At 39.8% G+C, this 20049-nt stretch overlaps 1 protein-coding gene across 1 annotated transcript in view; it reads right to left on the bottom strand.

Annotated features, from left to right (window-relative positions):
* TBX18 (T-box transcription factor 18) overlaps window positions 1–19526 on the bottom strand; it is a 29510-nt gene extending 9984 nt beyond the window's left edge. Inside the window, exons 1-6 of the mRNA XM_068551525.1 lie at window positions 18800–19526; window positions 17378–17582; window positions 15099–15200; window positions 11771–11942; window positions 3588–3755; window positions 473–537 (exon numbers count right to left, since the gene is read on the bottom strand). Coding sequence (XP_068407626.1) covers window positions 473–537; window positions 3588–3755; window positions 11771–11942; window positions 15099–15200; window positions 17378–17582; window positions 18800–19106 — 1019 coding nt within the window. The 5' untranslated portion in view covers window positions 19107–19526. The remainder of the gene's footprint in view (window positions 1–472; window positions 538–3587; window positions 3756–11770; window positions 11943–15098; window positions 15201–17377; window positions 17583–18799) is intronic.
* Between the last annotated feature and the right edge of the window lie 523 nt (window positions 19527–20049).

Genomic DNA, 20049 nt, shown 5'->3' with positions numbered 1-20049 from the left:
ACATCAGCTGTCTTGGCAGTGAGGAGTAGTCTCATATTCTAGTTGGAAATCTGAGTGAACAAGAGTCTCTGTCCTATTTCGAAGACAGATCAATACATAGTTGTGACATCACTAAGCAAATTCTAAACCAAGAGCAGATGCAGAGAGTATTTTGATTTGGGATATTAAAGCCCCTGGATCTTGAGGGGCAGGTTTCCACAAGGCCCCTTCAGAGGCAGCATGTACTGTACACCCTGAGAACTTCCGTTTCCACCCCAGCATTTCACATCAACATTAACCTTAGAAATGGGCAAAATGCCACACCCAAAATAAGTTACATCCAAGGCTCAATGATATTAGTAAATTTAAATCCTCATCAGAAGTGATTTCAAAACCATGTCAGTAAATTTAACTGTTTACTTTGTAATGGAAAATTCACAATAAAAAATCAAATATATTTATCACAGCCAGAATGTTTTTCACTAAGACTCACCTGTTACGCCCAGAGTCTCGGAAGCCTTTGGCAAAGGGATTCCTATCTATCTTCAGGCGAGTAATCTGCAGAGCAGAAAAAAAAATCACATCAAGTCTTATTATAAATGTCAAGGAAGGTTATTAAAAATGGAAATGATGGAAGAACTATAAGTAACTCCAAAATTAACTGTCAGAGGATGTACTGTGTTCTTCTTCCCTATTTCTCAGGTATTTTATTATATTAGTAGCAAAGCTACATGAAAATTTCAGAAATCATCTAGACATTCATTTGCTATGAAAAGGACATTCCCCCGCCTCTATTCAAGCTCTGTAATAAAGCTTGCTTTGCTTTTAATATCCCTGGAGAAGGAGATTCTGAATTGTCTGTTGATAATTTGCCCTTTGTTTGACAATCTCTCTAAACTAAAGTTCTTCCCTTTATTAACTCTGTGACATGTGTCTGTTTCTCTTGCAGTAGTGGTGATGGGGAACAGCTAATATCCAGCTTATTTAACAGCCATTTATACGCTTGAATGTTGTTAACCTTCTTCAGAAATAGGCAATATACATTCCTTTAACTTTGTCTCTCCTTGAATCATCTTTATGGCTCTCATCTCCTCTTTTATCTGTGGAGTCGTGACCTGGTCAGAGCACTACAGTGAATGTCTAACCAGAGGTAACCATGACTTGAAGGTTCTAATGGGATTCAATCTTATATATGTAGAAGAAATAAATAATGGCTTCATTTTAACTACAGTTGTAATTTGTTGACTTACAACCAGATTTTTGCCCAGGAAGACCCCAAGATTTCAGGGAAACATTTTTGCAAGTGGTCTAATCCTCTCCATTCAAAACAACTTTTTTTAGTTATACCATCCTGAAATTGACACTAATAAACAACATCCCATTTGTTTCTTACCAGATCTCCACTTTGCCCAAAGGAGTTAACAGCCTATTTTCTAAAAAGCACTTCATGCTTTGTTTTCTGTGTTCCCTGGTTTAGTGGAATCTCCAAAGTTAATGAACATCCTTGTTTCTTATTGTGCCATTTTGGCCAAGGACAAATGAACACTGCTGGACGACACTAAGGCAAAGAAAGGCACCCTTGGAAAGTCGTCTGCAATCCCCCTGTATTATGCTGTGTATGCTCTCAACCATCTGCCAATCAGCCGTGCAACACCTGGGGTAGGTGTACTCCATATGCTACTGTCTCAGTTTGTGGATAAAACTACATTATAAATGAGATAATGTAAGAGTCTGCTAAGTAATTCACCATGTCTGCCACTCTGCCATTGAAAGAATTCTTTATAATTCATTATAGCTCAATTATCTGTTCATTTAAATCATGTTTAAAGAACATTTAATAACTTAAGTGCTCATTTAAAATAGTATTTTAAAAAAGAGTACAGATTTATATAATGGTGCCTTGTCTAAATACAGGTTTATCACAATTACTATTATAATGATTTTTATTACTGACATCACATCTGTTGAGTGCATACCATGTATGCTGTAATATGAGTTTTGTGCATATTATTTTATTGAATTCTCATAGCAACTTAGATGTAGTTATTATCCCAATTTTATGTTTCTTTTATACTGGGTTAAGTTTCCTATGATCATAAGGTTAACTGGCCATAGAACTGGGCTAGCACCCCAGGCTTTAGAGCCCATGCTGGTAGCCACCAAGCATGGGCTGCTTACCAATTTTCCAAAAGTTCTTCAAAATAGCAGCCAGGAAGTTTAAAAAAATGAACATGGTTTTTCATTATCAATTTTCTTTTCTTCTAATTTTTCCATCCTCTTAATTGATTTGTCAACATTTGTGAATTGGTGTTAGTCACCAACGTGTACCAAAAGCCCAGTGTAGCTCGTTTATTGTATCACAGAGGCTAGTAGAAAATACACTTTTAATACAGTTAATTGGGTGTGTTGGAGAGAGACTGATAGATAGACAGGCAGACAGAGAAAAAAGATGAACTGGGTAACAAATGCCTCTGCTCTTTTCTCCCCGTGCATTATATATTTTTCCTTTAAAAAGAAACTCATTTTCTACACCTGACATATTTTAAGAATATCTTCCTAATTATCTCCAGCCCTTTTAAAGGTTAATTTCATGTTCCCTCCCAAAAGCCTGTATAGAAGTGTGACAACGTGAGTATGAGAGGACAGGACAGCCTGGGCTGTGGGACAGGTGTCGCCACATGGACGAGAACAGATGAGCCTCTCAGCCCTAAAGGAGGATGCGCAGGACAGGGTCCGAATCTCCTAAGAAGCTTTAAAACAACAGAAAACACAACAGAGAGTTTATAAAGCCTAAAATTGTTAACTGAGATGTATATAAATGTAAAGAGAAGTGGAAACCTAGAATAATTCTGCTGACCATTGAAATTTAAAAAAAATCTACCACAGACCACATCAGCCTCAACTCCATCGCTATTTCTTATGAAAACTGGCCAGAATTGCATGGATCAAATAATTGCCTCAATTCAATTCTCCACCAGCTTGACACAGCCTTAAAGAAGAACATATACTTATTCATATAGAAAAGAAGTATTTCACTTCTCAAATTATTTCTAATTTTACGAAAGGATTACTCCATAATCGCTCATCTCTCAGACTATAAGCATATGCATCACCCTCTATCACAATTAAAGCATATCTTGAAAGAAATAGCCCTTTTGTATATATATACTAAAATGACTGCATAGGATAAATGCTTCTGAAATATTTCCCATAATATATGGATGGTAGCTTTAAAATAAAGTGAGCTGTCAAATCCCATGCCCTGTGACACAACTCACTTTCATATCCTACGTGTCTATTTCCTAGTCAATACACATGCTTTCTAATTTTAATTATGACATCAGGATTCAATGTCTCAAAATGGAGAGTAAATCTACACTGCCAGTCATGAGACACACTCTGGTCTAAAGAAATCCTCACTAGAGTAGCTTTACACGGGGAATAATGCATAAATAATTGTTATTACAATACATATATATTCTGGATGTCATACATGGCAAATGCTTTATGAAAATTCATAACATTTAGCTACAGTGAAAAGAAGAGCTAGCTTTCAATCTGTACATGAAATTAAACGTCTAGAAAGATCCCAATTCTGAGAACAGTACCTGCTGATTCTGATAGGCGGTGACAGTGGTGAAAACAGTTTCTGGAAAGGAGAATGCCTTCACTCCCTCCCCAGATGGAACAGGCTTGATGGGAGAAAGATCATCCCCACAGTCTTTACGGATGACATGGACTCGTGGTTGGTATTTGTGCATAGAATGAAGAATAATCTATGTCAAGGAAAGAAAAGCCAAATTTGTCAGCAACTTCTGCCTTGACTAAATATTTAACGTGCAAAACGAATCCCAGTTGGAAATAAAAATATCCAAGGCTCTGAAAGTGCCAATTTAATAACGTATATCAAAATTGGACTGAGACTGCTAGGAAGCTGTTTGCAAAGTGTGCATAAAAATACAAACGAAGAAAAGTAATCACTATTTTGGCAGAACCCTGTGTATAACCATACGAATGTAACATCAAATTTTCTGTTTCTGAAAACACAAGAATAAATTCATAAGCCTTTTATTTATAATGAGCCTAATGGAACACAGAGCCCAAAGCAATAAAACTAAAAATGAGATTGAAATGATTATTTGAATTCTACCACACCCATCCCCTAAAAATAAGTGTCTGCACACCAAGGTTTTCTTCAGAAACATTTTTCCCTTGTTGGTGACCACAACATGTCTATTCAAGGGCAAAGGGATTTTAAGGATACCCCAGGGTGTGACTTATGCGTGGCTCACAAAGTCTCTGGTTTGCCTGGAGAGCCCAGCGTCCGTGCTCCCATCATAACAAGGCTTTCAAAACCCAGATGCCTGGCGATGCAAAAGCTCTCAGACTCAGCTAGTGGAATCTGATGATATGGTTCAACTGCCTTCTGCCCAAAGACTCCACTTCTGAGAATTTATCCTAAGGAAATATTCCATATCCAGAAAAGCGTTTCATATACAAAGATGTGCGGCGCACCATTTATAACAGTGGAAAAACTATAAACCACTGATATGAGTAGATTGGTTAGGTAAATGAAAGTCCACACAGTGGGATACAGCATTATTCAGCCATTACTAACGCTTTTAGGACATTTTTAACCACATAATGAAACGCTTCTTTTTAAATCTTAAATTAGAATAAAGGATCCAAGTTGGTTTTCAACTTACCATAACTACATAAAAGTAGACAGTAAAAAGGACCCATACAAAGATATGAAGAGTGGTCACAGCTCTGGATGATGGAATTGTGCGTGAATGTTTTCTTCTTCTTTATATGTTTTATGCTGTCAAGCTTGAGGAGGCGGGGTAAAGAAATAGCCCTAACCCTCTACGCCTACTTTCTGGAGATCAGCTCGGTGCTTTGTGACCACCTAGAGGGGTGTGATAGGGAGGGTGGGAGGGAGACGCAAGAGGGAGGGGATATGGGTATATATGTATACATTTAGCTGATTCACTTTGTTATGCAGCAGAAACTAACACAACATTGTAAAGCAATTATACTCCAATAAAGACATTAATAAATAAATAAATAAATGCAATGTGTGATTCTGGATTGGAACCCAGACAGGAAAAAACATTACTAAAAAGACATTATTGTGACAGCTGGAAAATTTTGAATATGGACTGTGTATTAAAAATAGTATATGTCAATGATTAAAAAAAAAAAGAAAGAAATAGACCTATCCAATGGGATTTTCTATTTGCTGCCAGGAATCCAAATTAAGGTATTCGCTAATGAGTTTAGTTAATGAATCTATATCTTTCCTGAACTATACAATTTGAATTCAGGTTTTGAGGAGTTAGGAGTTTGGAGAAATGCTTAAACAAAGGTCTGGGGGAAACACAGTGGTTGGTTGACCTGCCTCATGTTTTTCAGGATGTGCACAGTTTAATAAGCCAAATTCAGAATCACTGGTCAGCCCAAACACAAATAGCCCTCTACCTGTAGAGTGTGTTTGCTGCCCCAAAAGGATGTCTTTACACTCTGTTATTAACCAACAGTTTTGGGGGTTTTTAAACCCTAAAATTTTCTTTCTATCAGTGGAGGAAATGCCTGGATAGCAGATCTAATGATGGTACCCACCAGACGTTCTTGATGGAACGACAGCATGAGTCTGAGGAAAGGACAAGAGGGGACAATAGCCTTCATCGTCACCCAGGGACACACAATGCAAATCAGCAACCTCTGGAAAAGTCTTTTTCCAGGTTTAAAAAAGGACAGAATTTCAACTAACTCATTCATGGCTCACAAAATCAGTTTAGAGTGTTGCAACTGGAAATTTTTTAAATAAGTAATATTAGAAAATAAAGCAGAAAAATAGAGTGTGCTGCTTGTAGTAAGGATGGGTACTGTTTTCCAAAACACTGTCTGTTTTCTCTCTCTCTGTGTGTGTGTGTGTATACTAAGTCTAACATGAAATGTATGTCTGGCTGTGAGTCAGGTAAAAAGTATGAAAAAGCAAGATTTAATTCTAATGATTCTAATGATTAGCAAATTCCAGAGCAGACGAAAAATTGGAAAAAGCCACTTTACATTAAACAAACAAAAATAAAGTGCATAGCCAAGAAGACGAGAGTGAACTGGCTTGTAGTGAAGGAAACAAAAATTCATTTGGGTTTCTGTTTACTAGTCTATGAAAAGTGGGTTCTTGTTTTATGAAGTCTTTGTTCTCTCAAGCAGATTTCTCTATATAGCTATATACACTTTAATTTCATTTATTTGTTTATATCCTTACGGAATCTCCAAAATGACTTAAGGTGGGGTATACTGGGGTAGGGGACAGAAATAGCTGAGGCATGCCTATATTTGCACATTAAAGGGTAACTGCCAATAGTAACCTGAAAATTATTCAAGAAAAATAATATACTTTCAATATGATCTATAGGAATGTAGTATATCCCTGTAAATTTTAAGAGAACGCTAAACGAGCCCTAGTTATTCTCATAAAATAGCATTATTTGCTTTTTAATGAACTATCAAAGTTATAATGACAAGTGTTCAAGAATATTTTGCTTATTTAATAGAACAAGTAGAACGAGGAGAGCCACTGGCCTTATAAACAAGGAGACCACAATGATAATGCCCATTTCTGAAACTCAAGTAATTATATCTGATCTGCATGTTCTGCGCTCTCTGTTCTGTTCAGATGGAGGATGTTTTTTTCTTTGGGGCATTACCTAGTAGCACAGATAGTCATATAGACCTCTGTCCATAAACACGGGGTGCTTTCCCATGTGAAGGTTAATACAGTTTTTTCCCACATTAAAGATACTAGGTTTGAGTCAAAAGAAGCACGATGTTACGTATTTCTGATCTGATGGGCCTAAAGTGCCTGTAGTTTGACAGATACACCACCTGTCCCTTACAAAACAGCTCAATAGGGAAACACTACCTGCTGACTCTGGAAATTTTCTACATGACCTAAATGCCAGTGTTGGAACAAGTCAAGCAAAGGACCAAGAAGGAGCAGATAACAAAAACCTGGCTCCCTGCATTTTTGGTGATACCAGATGCGGACTTGCTTTCAATGGTAGGGGTCAGGGTAGTTACACAGGGTCGCAAGCTCCATAGCAAAGTGGCCTGGGTTTTGTTTCAAGTGTGACGTTGTGTATGAAGCACTCCTTACAAATATGGACTTTCAAATTCATCAGCTCATTTGAGTCACTCAGAATTCTCTGGTTCCAATATAACCCATGAGAGAACCAAGGCCCAGAGAATAAAAGTTTTTTGCTTATGAACCTTAGACCTCTAAGCCATGGCAAGTTCCTTCCATCAGGGAGATCTAGCAATCTCCCCTGTGACCTCTTGCTTCCCCATCTGATTCTCGAGCAGAAATGGGAAGAGGGTGAGGACAAACTCAGAGCTAGGGTGACTGTATCAGTGAATCCTCAGCAGCTGGAAGAACAGACCCTCCGACAAGTTTCCTGGCTGTGGACGCCTGACTGTGCTTCCTTCCAAAGTACACCAGCACTGTGGGTACAAGTCCTGCCCCGGTTTAAGGTGCACCATTACCTGTTAAATGTCTTCTAATTCTGCAGGGAAATGTTCACCTAAATGTTTCCCTCCAGACAGCAAATTCCAAGTGAAACATGCACATGATGAGAAGGAAATACCCCACCCAAGCATGCTGACCATCTGCCCCCAGGTAACCCAAGGACCAGTCTTGGTTTGTATACAATCCAAGACAAAGCTGACTATGGTCTCCCCAAAGGGCAAGTAGGGATTATAAAGTCTTCACAACATTCAAGATTAGCTGTGGAGAGTGAAGTAAGTCAGAAAGAGAAAAACAAATACCGTATGTTAACACATATATATGGAATCTAAAAAAAAAAAAAGGTCTGAAGAACCTAGAGGCAGGACAGGAATAAAGACGCAGACGTAGAGAATAGACTTGAGGACACGGGTAGGGGGAAGGGTAAGCTGGGACGAAGTGAGAGAGTGGTATGTACATATATACACTACCAAATGTAAAATAGATAGCTAGTGGGAAGCAGCCGCATAGCACAGGGAGATCAACTCACTGCTTTGTGACCACCTAGAGGGGTGGGATAGGGAGGGTGGGAGGGAGACACAAGAGGGAGGAGATATGGGGATATATGTATACGTATAGCTTTGTCATAAAGCAGAAACTAACACACCATTGTAAAGCAATTATACTCCAATAAAGATGTTAAAAAGACATACATGTGTAGTCCTAAAAATTATAAGATTAATTTTTCTTAACTTTAATAAAAAGTTGACATGCTAAACAGAAAAAAAAAAAAAAAGATTAGCTGTGGAGTGGTGGGACGTTTCTACATCTCTAGATTCTCACCGATGTTCCTCTCTAAACAATTCTTGGTGTTTGGAAAGATGAAAAATCACTTTGGGGAAAATCACAATGGCACATAATCTCATGTTTTGTGCAGCCCTAGATCCACTCACAGCCCCGTGACAATTTGTTTCCTCCAATCTCTCTGTGTTTAATAAAAGTCCCAGGTCTACATGGAGTTCTCAAGTCACCATGTTGAACACTTGTACATCTTTAGCGGAATAAAACTGGGAACTGAGAGGACAAAAAGTAGGAAACTAATTTAGAAAGCAAATTAGAAAATTACCTCGCATTTGAATCTACAGCTTGATTGGTTAGAGATTAGTGTCACTTCCTTTAGAATTAGGGGGCGGGGAGTCTCGACTGTATGAGGGCAGAGAGGTGAGAGTCCCTGAGAGGTCTCTGCATCAGGAAAGGGACTGCTGAATTAGTCCCATCACAATGGTACTGCTGTCTTCTCAGACGCTGAATCACATCAGCAATAGAATAAGAAATGACTTCCTAATCTCTAATCTAACCTTATTTAGGGTCATCAACTGAGCAAAGAAACACAACAGACACCTTCTTCACGGAGCCTTCCCAATCTCTCCTGGCTGGAACAATGTGGCAGCTGCACTGCTCTGACATCACGATCACCTGTGTGCCTGTCTTCTCTCCCCATCTAGGCTAGAAGATCACTGAAGGCAGAGACTATGGCTTCTTATCTCTTACTACATTTTACAAAGTCTTCGAAACTTTGTTTTTAAATAAAGAACAGAAAAGAGCATTTTCCCTCCTACCTTCTCCTCTAGTATCAAGCAATAGGTACATTTTTACTATTTGCAAAGGCAATTTCCTTGCTTCCAAAATGCACAGGTACATATTATTCTCTCCCTATTCCCTGCGCACACTAATTACTTTTATTAAAGTATTACATCCTGTCACAACCTTAAAAGAATTTTACTGGAAGATGACACACTACTATAGATTTTATCTGTTTTCTGCTATGTTTTTATTTTTTTTTAGAGTGAAGTGTTATAATTATTTAGGTATAAACAATTGTGGCTCAAGTTGCAATCTATTCTTTTGTATTTTAAACAAATGCTGTGTGATATTTAACGTTATGTGTCAACTTGGCTAGACCATGGTACCTAGATGTTTGGCCAAACACCAGTCCGGATGTCATTGTGAAGGTACTTTTCAGTTGAGATTAACATTTAAATCAGTAGAGTAAAGCAGATACCCCCCATTATGTGGGTGGGCCTTACCCAATCAGTTGAAAGACTTAAGAGAAAAAAGGTGGAGGTCCCCTGAGGAAGAGGAAATTCTGCTTCGAGGCTCAAGCTGCAACATCATCTCTTCCCTGGGTCTTCAGCCTGCCCACCCACCCTGCAAATTTCACACCTACCAGCCGCCACAATTGTGTGAGCCAGTTCCCTAAAATAAATCCCTCCTCTATCTCTATCTCTATTTCTATCTATATCTATATATATATCTATAATTATATCTATACAGTCTATTGGTTCTGTTTCTCTAGAGAATGCTGTTTTAAATAAAGTCTAGTGAAATTATGAAGTTAAAATCAGATAGATGGATAAATTACTAGATCTATATCTAATTTTGTAGATGTGGTAGATATTAGATATAAAGCCAGTAATTTGATCTGAAAGAATTTGAATTATAGAATGACTATATTTATTTAAAGGAGTTTGTCCCTTATATATGACAGTGTATAGTTTTTAGACCCACTTATCTCTTTAAAAGATATATTCTCAAACTATAGAACTCAGAAAAGCAGGGTATGTTTAAGCTTTGAAAACAAGTAACACTTAGTGCCATTTATTTTTTTTTTAGTTTTTTAAAGATTTATTGATTGATTGATTGATTGCTATGTTGGGTCTTCGTTTCTGTGCTAGGGCTCTCTCCAGTTGTGGCAAGCGGGGGCCACTCTTCATCGTGGTGCGCGGGCCTCTCACTATCGCGGCCTCTCCCATTGCGGAGCATAGGCTCCAGACGCGCAGGCTCAGCAGTTGTGGCTCACGGGCCTAGCTGCTCCGTGGCACGCGGGATCCTCCCAGACCAGGGCTCGAACCCGTGTCCCCTGCATTAACAGGCAGACTCTCAACCACTGCGCCACCACGGAAGCCCCCAGTGCCATTTATCTTTAAAATTTTTACTGTAAAAAAAAATGAAAGACCCCTCAATGGATGCACTGGCAAAATTTCACAGTTGGCTCCCTCAATGAGACAGAAGAAACTAGTGTTCTTTCATTGAAATCAAATGAAAAATAACTGTTACAACCTGACTTTGTATATACAGAAAAAAAAGAAGAGAAGCAAAGTAATGCACTAAAGTACAGGGCATGAAGTTGGATTCAGAAATAAACTGTATACTGTTACTTTTCTGATTCTGGTTTAGAATATGAAAGGCAACAAATAAACAAAAGCACTGGCAGTTTGAGAGAGATGAATGAGTCTTAAAAATCCAGATGCTGCATCTGTACCACAATGAAATTTGTACTTGAATGTCTTCATTAAGGTCAATTTGCTTAAGATATTATCTAGCAACTTACAAATCACATCCTGTCATCACTGTATTACTAGCTTATGACACTTTGCATTTTTGTTTGAAAAGATTGGCCCATAAATATGCTATCTTCATGTCACCCCTTTGAGAAATGAACTAGTTGGTATTCCTTTTATGTACGATATATGCTCTTAAAAAGGCATTTCAATCCTGCTTCAGTCAAAACCCTCTCAAATAACAGAAACCTAATAGAAATGCTAGCATTGAGTGGAAATCAACAAGTATCCAGAGTTACTTATTTATTAAAATAATAAGGGTAGTCTTGCCTAGGAACAATACTGTGTAAAAATTAATAAGGTGTTAAAAATGACTATATTATTGAAATGGCTGGCTTTAGCATATATATCATTTTTCAGCAGTTTTAAGACAAAAAGGAATTATTACAACGTATTTGACACCTTAGATGTCATTACAAAACAACTGGGAGCTTGCAAGTGGAACACGCAAACAGCATAAGCCTGGGCCGTTATTGAGAAGCATGAGCTTCTGCAGGAGAAAGAACTGGATGCAGGCAGGACACAATAAATTATTATCACTGTTCACCCAACTGCCAAGAATTCATATTCAGAGTATAATAATTGCCACCTCACGGGATTTCAAACAAATGTTTTGGCTAAAAATGGCTGCCTGAGGTTCTTCCATTCCAATACAAATGCAATATCTAGTTTTCCCTATTAAATGCTTCATAGAGTACTCCGGCCACAGGCATAATCTCTGATGCAACTATAACCTAGATTTTGCACGGACTGTGCTCAGGCTAGTCAACCAGGAGAGGAATTTCATGATCTTAGAAAAGTTCATTTCCTTCAGGCAGGCACAGTACAGATATGGCCCACGCCACCCAATGGAGGCAAATTAGGGAGGCCATGTACTCACGTGGCCTTGGTCATCCAGTTCGTTGTTGGTGAGCTTCAGCTTGTCGAAACTGATCACTTGTCTCATCCAAGTCTCCCCTGAGGCAGGCGAGTCCGGATGAATGTACACCCGGGGTGGCACAGGGGAATCAGCGTTGCCCGCCACCATCCATTTAGAGCTGTGGTAAACATACCTAGAAGGCAATGACAAGGCTCAGTTTGTGAACTGTTGCTTTCTTGGAATTTCCAACTCAGTAGACTCAGACAAAATGTGTACCCTTTAAAAAGTCTAAAATTCGACGATTTGCTCTTTACATTCAATGCATATAAAATAAGAATTCAAGCACTTTTTTAAAACTCTCTGAAGCAGTGGTAACCTACTGACCACTCAAAGTGGTATGTTAAGGATTTAGTGAAAAATATGCACACTATTCCCACCATAAATGCAAGTATTTTAATTTGGATGAATCACACTTAAACACATTAGACATTCTGTCTGTATTCTGATGTTTTCCATTTTTCATCTGGATGTTCAATTGACATGAAGAAACTATTAAGTTGTCAATCTCCCCTTTAAGGAAATCTCAGAAATACTTGAGAGTTATATCTTAAAGTGTCCCACTTTCTTTATCACTTCCCATTTTATGCTTATGTTCAAACTGATGAGATAGATGGTAGAAAGGCAAGGGGAAATTGTCAGAACTTTCAGTAAATTTATTTTCATAGGGAAAAAAGTTCCATCTATTATCATTTATAATTATTTTTTCTAACTCTATTACACTATAAACTGAGGATATTCCGTTTAATTTTAAAAGTTTGTAAAATCATAAAACATAGGCCTTTATCTCCTATATTTCTCTTTTTTTTGACTATTGTAAGAAAATTCTTTAAATTTTTTTATACCACTAATTAAAATACACATCAAACTTTAAAAATTATGATATATCTAATTAGCATTACCTTTCTAAGAGACAAAACATCTTATTCTATTTGTTTGTGTATGTCAACTATATTGACTCTGTAAAAATAATCATTTAAATAACAATGTTTCAAGTAGTATACAAGATAATAATGTTTAATCTTATATTCAGACCATCATTTATTAATGTTTAATTTAAAATACACTAATTCAAAAACTAGAAACTAGTATATTGATGATTGACTTAGAAAAGGGTAGAAAATGAAATTATATACTTGGATGTTTTTCTTCCATTTGTTTTAAAATATGGCATACAATTTAAAGCAACAATTTACAAATAGTCTCAGAGAATTCTACCAGTATATTTGCAAATTTCTTTTTAAAATAGCATGAAACATTTTCATAATATCTCCGGTAAGGCTCACTGTTTCAATATGGTCACACATTTCATTCTCTATTGAGTCCAATATGCCTTCTATTCTTTAATTCCTTTTCTTGGGAAAAAATACATTATCACAAAATTAATAAAAACAATTCCCCTTAATTGATATAATGCAATTTCAATAAATAAGCTCCTAAATGCATGGCCTTTTATGAATATTAATTTTACATTCTAATAAATCACAATCACCTTTCATTTCACCAAATACCATTCTTTGACAGCAGAGAATAAGCCAAAAATATTTGTTTCTACCATTGTTGAAAAAGTTGGAAAATAAAATGCAAATCTTAGAAATGCAAGAAAAGCAGCACAATGGATATAGAGCTATTGCCAAAATAAATAGAGTAATATGCTCTGTCAAAACCTTGAAAAAGTATGCATATTGAATAGTTCAAAAATCCACACCCACTAAGAGAATAAATGCTACATGTTACATATTCTTTGTGAAACATTCTCAACACAAATGCTAAAAACAATGTTTTTCTTGAGAAGCAATATAAGTGAAACCAAATTTATGTTTTATAATTTGATGTTTTATAATATGGCATCTTAATACTAATACTTGAAATTTTTCTTGCTTTATGTGGGAATAATAAGGATCAGTTAAGAAAAATAAACCATCCAAAATATATGGAAGAGATTTGGAGAAAGAAATAGAAGACAAACTTAGAAGAAAAAGGAATAATTTCTAAGCTCATTAGAAGTACATTGTCTTCCTAAGCGCAAAACCCAAATTAGAATATGGATTTTAAACCAAGTATATTTAAAGAATAAACTTCAATGTCTTCTAGCTTCTATCATGTAGTAGATAATTTTAGCAAAGCTCCCTAATGAATTATTTAATTAAAATAAGGGATACAACTTATACACAAAACACAAATAATAAAACTGTCCTTTTTATTACCCATATTTTTAGTATCCCATATGTGCCTGTACTAATTAAATCTGTACACTTTTGACACCATAAACCTGTTTCAAAAAAGCGACTCCCTAAATCTTAAAGAGTAATAAAAACCAAATCTGATTTCATTTAAAAACTTACTAAATGCTCTAGCTGTTTATTTAAAAGACAGAAACAAAGAAATTTAAAGAAGCATCTTCCGATTTTCCACTCAGAATTTCCTTTTTTAAATGTTAGCATTTTTTTTTAAACATCTTCATTGGAGTATAATTGCTTTACAATGGTGTGTTAGTTTCTGCTTTATAACAAAGTGAATCAGTTCAGCTCCTCAGGAAAATAAAAAGAATTGCCATTGACGACTATTGATTTGCTTACTTGCAGAAGGAAAAGCAAAGGTTGGTTTGATACTGAAGAAAGTATCTTTTCCAACTTTACTTGATATCTAGATAAATATATTCTCTCAAAATCCAAACACTACAAAACTTTTTAAAAATTACTGTGTTAACTACCAGCCAAAAAAACAACAGTAAGGTAACAAATTCATTGCCAGCTTAAAGATGTCTTAATATAGTAATGAATTGAGATTTTTTTTTCTAAATTGTAAAAAATCTTCAATAATTTTCTCAAATTAAAGGGAAAAAAGCCTGTGAAGAGTTATGATTTTGTATGTAACACAATAAAGGGAATTTATTTAAATGTCCAAAAATTTGCGAAGAAAATGGAACAATTTGTTAACTATTACGTATATCTACAAACTTGACTCAACATTTTGTCTCAAAATCCTAATCAAAATGTGAATCAACATTATAGTCACATTTAGTTTAGCAACACTAAACTGACCCCTTATTAAAATTCCTCAACACTTAAAGACATTTCTATATCTACTAAAAGCAAAACAAATTTTTTTTTTCACATTTATTGCAAGAGAAGGCACCATCTAGACTACTGGAAGTGACAGGGTTTGGATTATGGATCTGATAATTCTACAGGCTTCTGGAAACAAATATCATAATCAGCACAGATTAAATAGGCGTATCCTGTAAAATCCCAGGGTTTTCTTATCCTCTGTACCCATCTGATCACTGTACCTGTATCTTTTGTTGTCCACTGGCACAATATCCATGGCAATGTAATATTGCTGGTGAGGATCTAATCCTGATATCTTCACTCTCATTGCTGGAAACATGCGCCTATGTATAAGGGAGGGGAGGAAAGACGGTTTGGGTTCTGTTTTTGTTTATGATTACGCTTGGAGAATGAAGAAGCAAAGAAAACTCTCGAATCTGTATTTTTCACATGGAAAAACTTATAACATTCACTTTGGTAATGTAATTCAAAGAATCTGAACACAGGATGTATCAAAACTGAGTCATTTAAATGTAATTTGTTGTACCCTGTACCTGCATTCCATGTTTACTGAAATGTCAGTATAGCTAAAAGCAAAAAAGAAAAATTGTACACTGAAGAAATAATGGCACAGAAAGCACTTTATTTTTTAAACAAAAATCGGTAAGCAGATAGACTTTAATAATACAAATAATAAAGTGTTCCAAATGGTAGAAATAGAAAATTTGAATTTCTAAAAGTGATAAAATATATTATAATGTGAAATTTTAAAAGGGTTATAAAAAAAAGCACAAGGAGCCAATGTGCCATGCCATAACCAAACAATATGTTCTTTATTGAGACAGGACTTCCTGTCTGCAGCATGGTAAAGGTGAAGTGCAAAAGTTGCTCTAAATTTGAAAGGTATAGTAAAACTTCTTTATTGAAAGCAGAAACTAAACACAGTGTATATTTACCAAATCATTCCTTCCCCCACCATACCCTGAAAATACTTTCTTATTTAACCACACTTACTCAAAACGTTGCTAATTAAAACAAATGAAAATCCACATTTCTCTTGGCTTCCCAGAGATGCATATAAAAGGAGATGCTAAAATAAATGCATCTATCTTTTAAAAAGGGCACAGTAGCAAGGAATACAACAGCAAATTATTGTATATAAAAAAAAAAATAAAGCAGTTTTCCTTAAAAAAAAAACAAAAAACTTTCATCTAATGATTTATGTCTAGGACCCTTCCGGTTATTCTAATTTTTGCTAATTTAACCTTACAACACAAATTTTAGTACTGTTATTTACCAGAAATGTTTCCTATAACAATAAAGCCATTAAAGACCACTTCCAGAGAAAAGAAAGTCCATTATTCCTAACTAGGCATGAGAACAGTTTAATACGCTGGCTGTTTTAGTGTTATTTCAGTGCACCTGTAAGATAAAGAGTAAAGGTCTTTAACTCCATCCTTTATAAGACAACTGTTGCTTTGTGTTGTTGAAGACTGAATTTGGATCATTAATAAAAAGCTCTGTGAAAATGTAGAAGGTAGCATATGGATTCAATAAAATATGTTTTTGTAATTTCTAATAAGTTTGGATACTTTTATGCTATCCAGGTTTTTGCCATGTGTACTCCCTGAAAGAGTTGTGTGTGCTTTTTAAAGTTTCTTTTAAGGAAGATAGTATTCACCGATTTCACTGCACTAAATGAACTGAAAACTTTAAAACACAAATATTTCTGTCCCTCCCTCACATTAACATGATCTGTGCAACAAATCAATTTATTTTACTAACTGACGGATGTGCAAATTTCACACTTTCAAAAAAATAGATATAACTTACAAATTTTTTTGGTATTCCTCAGCAAATTTAGGCTAATTTGTTGGATTTCATTTAGAAAAAAAAGTAACCACGTAACTGTGAATCTATAAAAAGAATGGTTTTTTTTAAAATCGGGGCAATTGTTTTTGCAGGGATTAAGCATGTATTACTGGTGATTCCACTAATTTTCATCCTAATCTAATATCAAAATAGCATAACACATCACATTCTCATACTGCCAGCAAATCTTTTGATAAAGAACCAACTGGAAGTTTCGGATCTAAAAAAGCAAATGATAGTTTGCTAAAGAGTAAACTGCGTTTTCTTAAAAACGGGGGGGGGGATAATCTGTTCCTTAATTTCAGAAACATAACTAAAGCCTAAACAAATGCCTGAACAGATATTAAGTATGATCACGAATCTATAGCTACCCTGCGTGCGGATTATCAACAGTAACCGTTACCGCCTCCGCGGCGACAGTGATTTTCTCCTTAGCATCCAACGAGAGGACGGCCGGGCTGTGCCCCTCGCCGACTGCACTCCGGGTTAGGTAGGCAAAGCCAGTCTCAAAAATGAACCACTACCCGGGGCCTTGTCTGCAGAAACTGCTAACGAGAGACCCCACCGCTCTGGCAGGTCCTTCTTCCCAACCCACCAAGAGGTGGGGTGAGGCCAGAGCCGGGGCCGTTCGCGCCAGCGTGCCCTTTACCTGCCGGCCTTGGTGATGATCATCTCCGTGCCGATCTCGTGAAAGCGCTTCCAGAGCTCAGCTCCCTGCAGATCCACCCGCGGGGCCTGCGGCGACGGCAGCGGGGTCCCGGGCCGGGCCAGGGTGGGCACCGGGGACCCCTTCGGGGAGTCTCCTGGGGATGCCAGTGGGGAAGCGCCCTGCAGGAAGCCGTCCTCACAGCCGCCTGGGCAGCAAAGGGCAGAGAGGGGTAACCGGTGAGGGCTCGAAATGGGAAGCCTGGTGGGGAGATGAACCCCCGAGGGCGGCTGGGGAGAGGAAAAGGACCGCGAGGAAAGGGGAAGCTTTCTTGCCATCCGGCCCTTACAACAAACAGGCCCATGGGTGGGTAAATAGGCGCTCCGCCAGCCAAAGGGACGGACACTCGACGCTCAAGTAGGGCCCTCTCGGCCCCCAAGTCTCAAGTCCCGCAGAGGCGTGCGGCCAGCGTCCACCCCACCCTCCCTGCTTCCGCCCGGTCAAGGCCCCAAAATAAGTTTTGTGCCGCAGCCAGAGTCTGGGATGCATGCCCAGCGGAGCCTGAGCTGGGTCCCCGAGTCCAGATCCGCAGTGCAGGCCCCGACACACCCCACGCCATGGAGAGCACGGAGCAAAAACGCCCGGCGCCCCGGCTCTTGGTCCCAAGCGCTTGGGCCTCCCTTCGCAATAGGCGTCCTAGGCGCCTTGCTCCGGGCCCGGCCGGAGGCATCCTCTAGAAAGCTCTTCAAACACCGCTCTCGCCACACTCCCCGGCCGCCCGGAGCTTCTTAGCAAAGCAGCTAGCGGGAAGAGAAGAGCACGAAAAACAAGCCCACGATCGCCGTCGGCCTTGGCAGCGGGAATCAAGAGAGGAAGGCAAGGGAACCTCTCAGCTACCCCTCGGGAAACCACGTTTGCAAATACGCCACCCTCTTCCTGGTTTGCCCAAACCTTTTAGGCATTCGTTTCGGTTTCGGGGGGGTGGGGGTATGCCGTCGCTCCCCCCACTCCCATGCTTTTAAAAGTTAGGAAAGAAAAAAGAGCACCCAGGGGCTGGAAGCCCAAGGCAGGCAGATGCGGAAAGCACAGATCTGCACCGCCGAGCGCCGCAAACTTCAGCTGCTGAGGGCGCGGCGTGAGTGGGCGGCGGCGGCAGCAGCAGCCTGAGAAACCAGGCTGAAAGCGGCATTTTACTGTCTGGAGGGCGACCCGAGTTGCGCGGCGAGAGAGTCCAGGGCAGCGCGAGCTTTGCGCCCTGACACCTAGGCTAGCGCGCTGATGGCTGAGTTGCCCCGGGCGCACAGGGACACCGCGCGCGCGCACGCCCACAACTCGCAGTAGTTCAGGTTCTCCGCGGCGGTACTGGCTCGCGGGACTGGGAGAGGACGTCTAAGGAAGAAGTTAGGCGGGAAGGGGCCGACTCACCCGCGGCTCCGCGGGAGCCGCAGCTCCGCTCCAGGTCTGCGCAGCTCCGGATGGGCCCGGATGCCGCCCCAGCCGGCGGCGAGAGCGCAGTGCCTTCGTCTCCCTCAGAGGAGCCCTTTTCTGCGGCGCCGCCGCCGCGGCTGCAGCCTCCGTCATCTAAGGCCCCGGCCGCCTCCTGCGCGCCCAGCTTTCGCCTCTTCTTCTGAAGCTGTTGCTGCTTCTCGGCGCCGATCAGTGCCTCCACGGAGAAGGCGTGCGCCTTAAGGCTTAGCATGCTGCACGGCGAGCCCCTCCGCTTCTCGGCCATCCCCGCCGCCCGGCGCCCGCCCCTCGCTCATATACACACGCGCAGGCACACGCACACACTCGCTCTCCTTCCCCCACCAAAATCTGAACGACTCTCGGGGCCTCCCGCAGGCCCAGATCTGCCCTCTTCCCCGCCCGGGCAAAAACAAATTTGGCGTTTCCTCTCTCGCGCTTGTGTTGGGATCCCAGGAACCAGCGACGCGCCCGCCAAGTTTCCTTCCCTCGGTCTCTCGCGCGCTCTCTCAGTGATGGACTCTTTCGCTCCCACCCCCTCCACCTCTTCCTGCAGCTCCAAGATCTGCCTCGACTGATGCGGCAGAGAGGACTAACATGGGTAAAAAACACTCTGCGGACACAAATTAGGGATTGTAATTGAAATTTGTTGCCTTGATCTGTCAGCACTTCCAGGCAGGAGAGCGGTGGGAAGAACTTGCTCATTAGTGTCAATAAAGGGGCGGGGGCGGAGTCCGGGGCCCTGTCAATCACCGAGACGGCCAGCCAATCAAGAGGCGCCGACTCCGCTCCGCCCGCGCCCACTTCCTTACAAGGTCGCAAAAAACCTAGAGTGGAAAGCGCCGCCGTCTGGCTTGGAAGTGCCAGCCCGGGCCCTGAACCGGGTCAGTCTCCCTGCCTCCCACAGCCAGTACATCCCGGGAGCCTCCAGCTTTCCCCACCGGGGCCTGGAAAGGCTGAGGCTCCTGGCTTTAAACCGAAATGATCACCACATTAGAATATCAAGAATCTTTCAAGAAACCTTAAGTTCCAGTCCCATTCCCTTATCACGTAATATTGCTACAACTCAGAACATTTTGAGGAGTGGGGAGAATTCACAGCCACCAGGCCCGTCTTTTCTCATGGACACATTCCTGCATTTAGTAACACCCACTCTGCGCCGGGAGTGGCACTAGACTTATTTGTTTTACTCCGTGGATTTTTCTTGGGGA

The sequence above is a fragment of the Eschrichtius robustus genome, chromosome 9 (assembly GCF_028021215.1).
Source record: "Eschrichtius robustus isolate mEscRob2 chromosome 9, mEscRob2.pri, whole genome shotgun sequence".
Taxonomy (NCBI): domain Eukaryota; kingdom Metazoa; phylum Chordata; class Mammalia; order Artiodactyla; family Eschrichtiidae; genus Eschrichtius; species Eschrichtius robustus.
The sequence above is the reverse complement of the archived record's forward strand: the minus strand, read 5'-3'. Positions and strand labels throughout refer to the sequence as shown.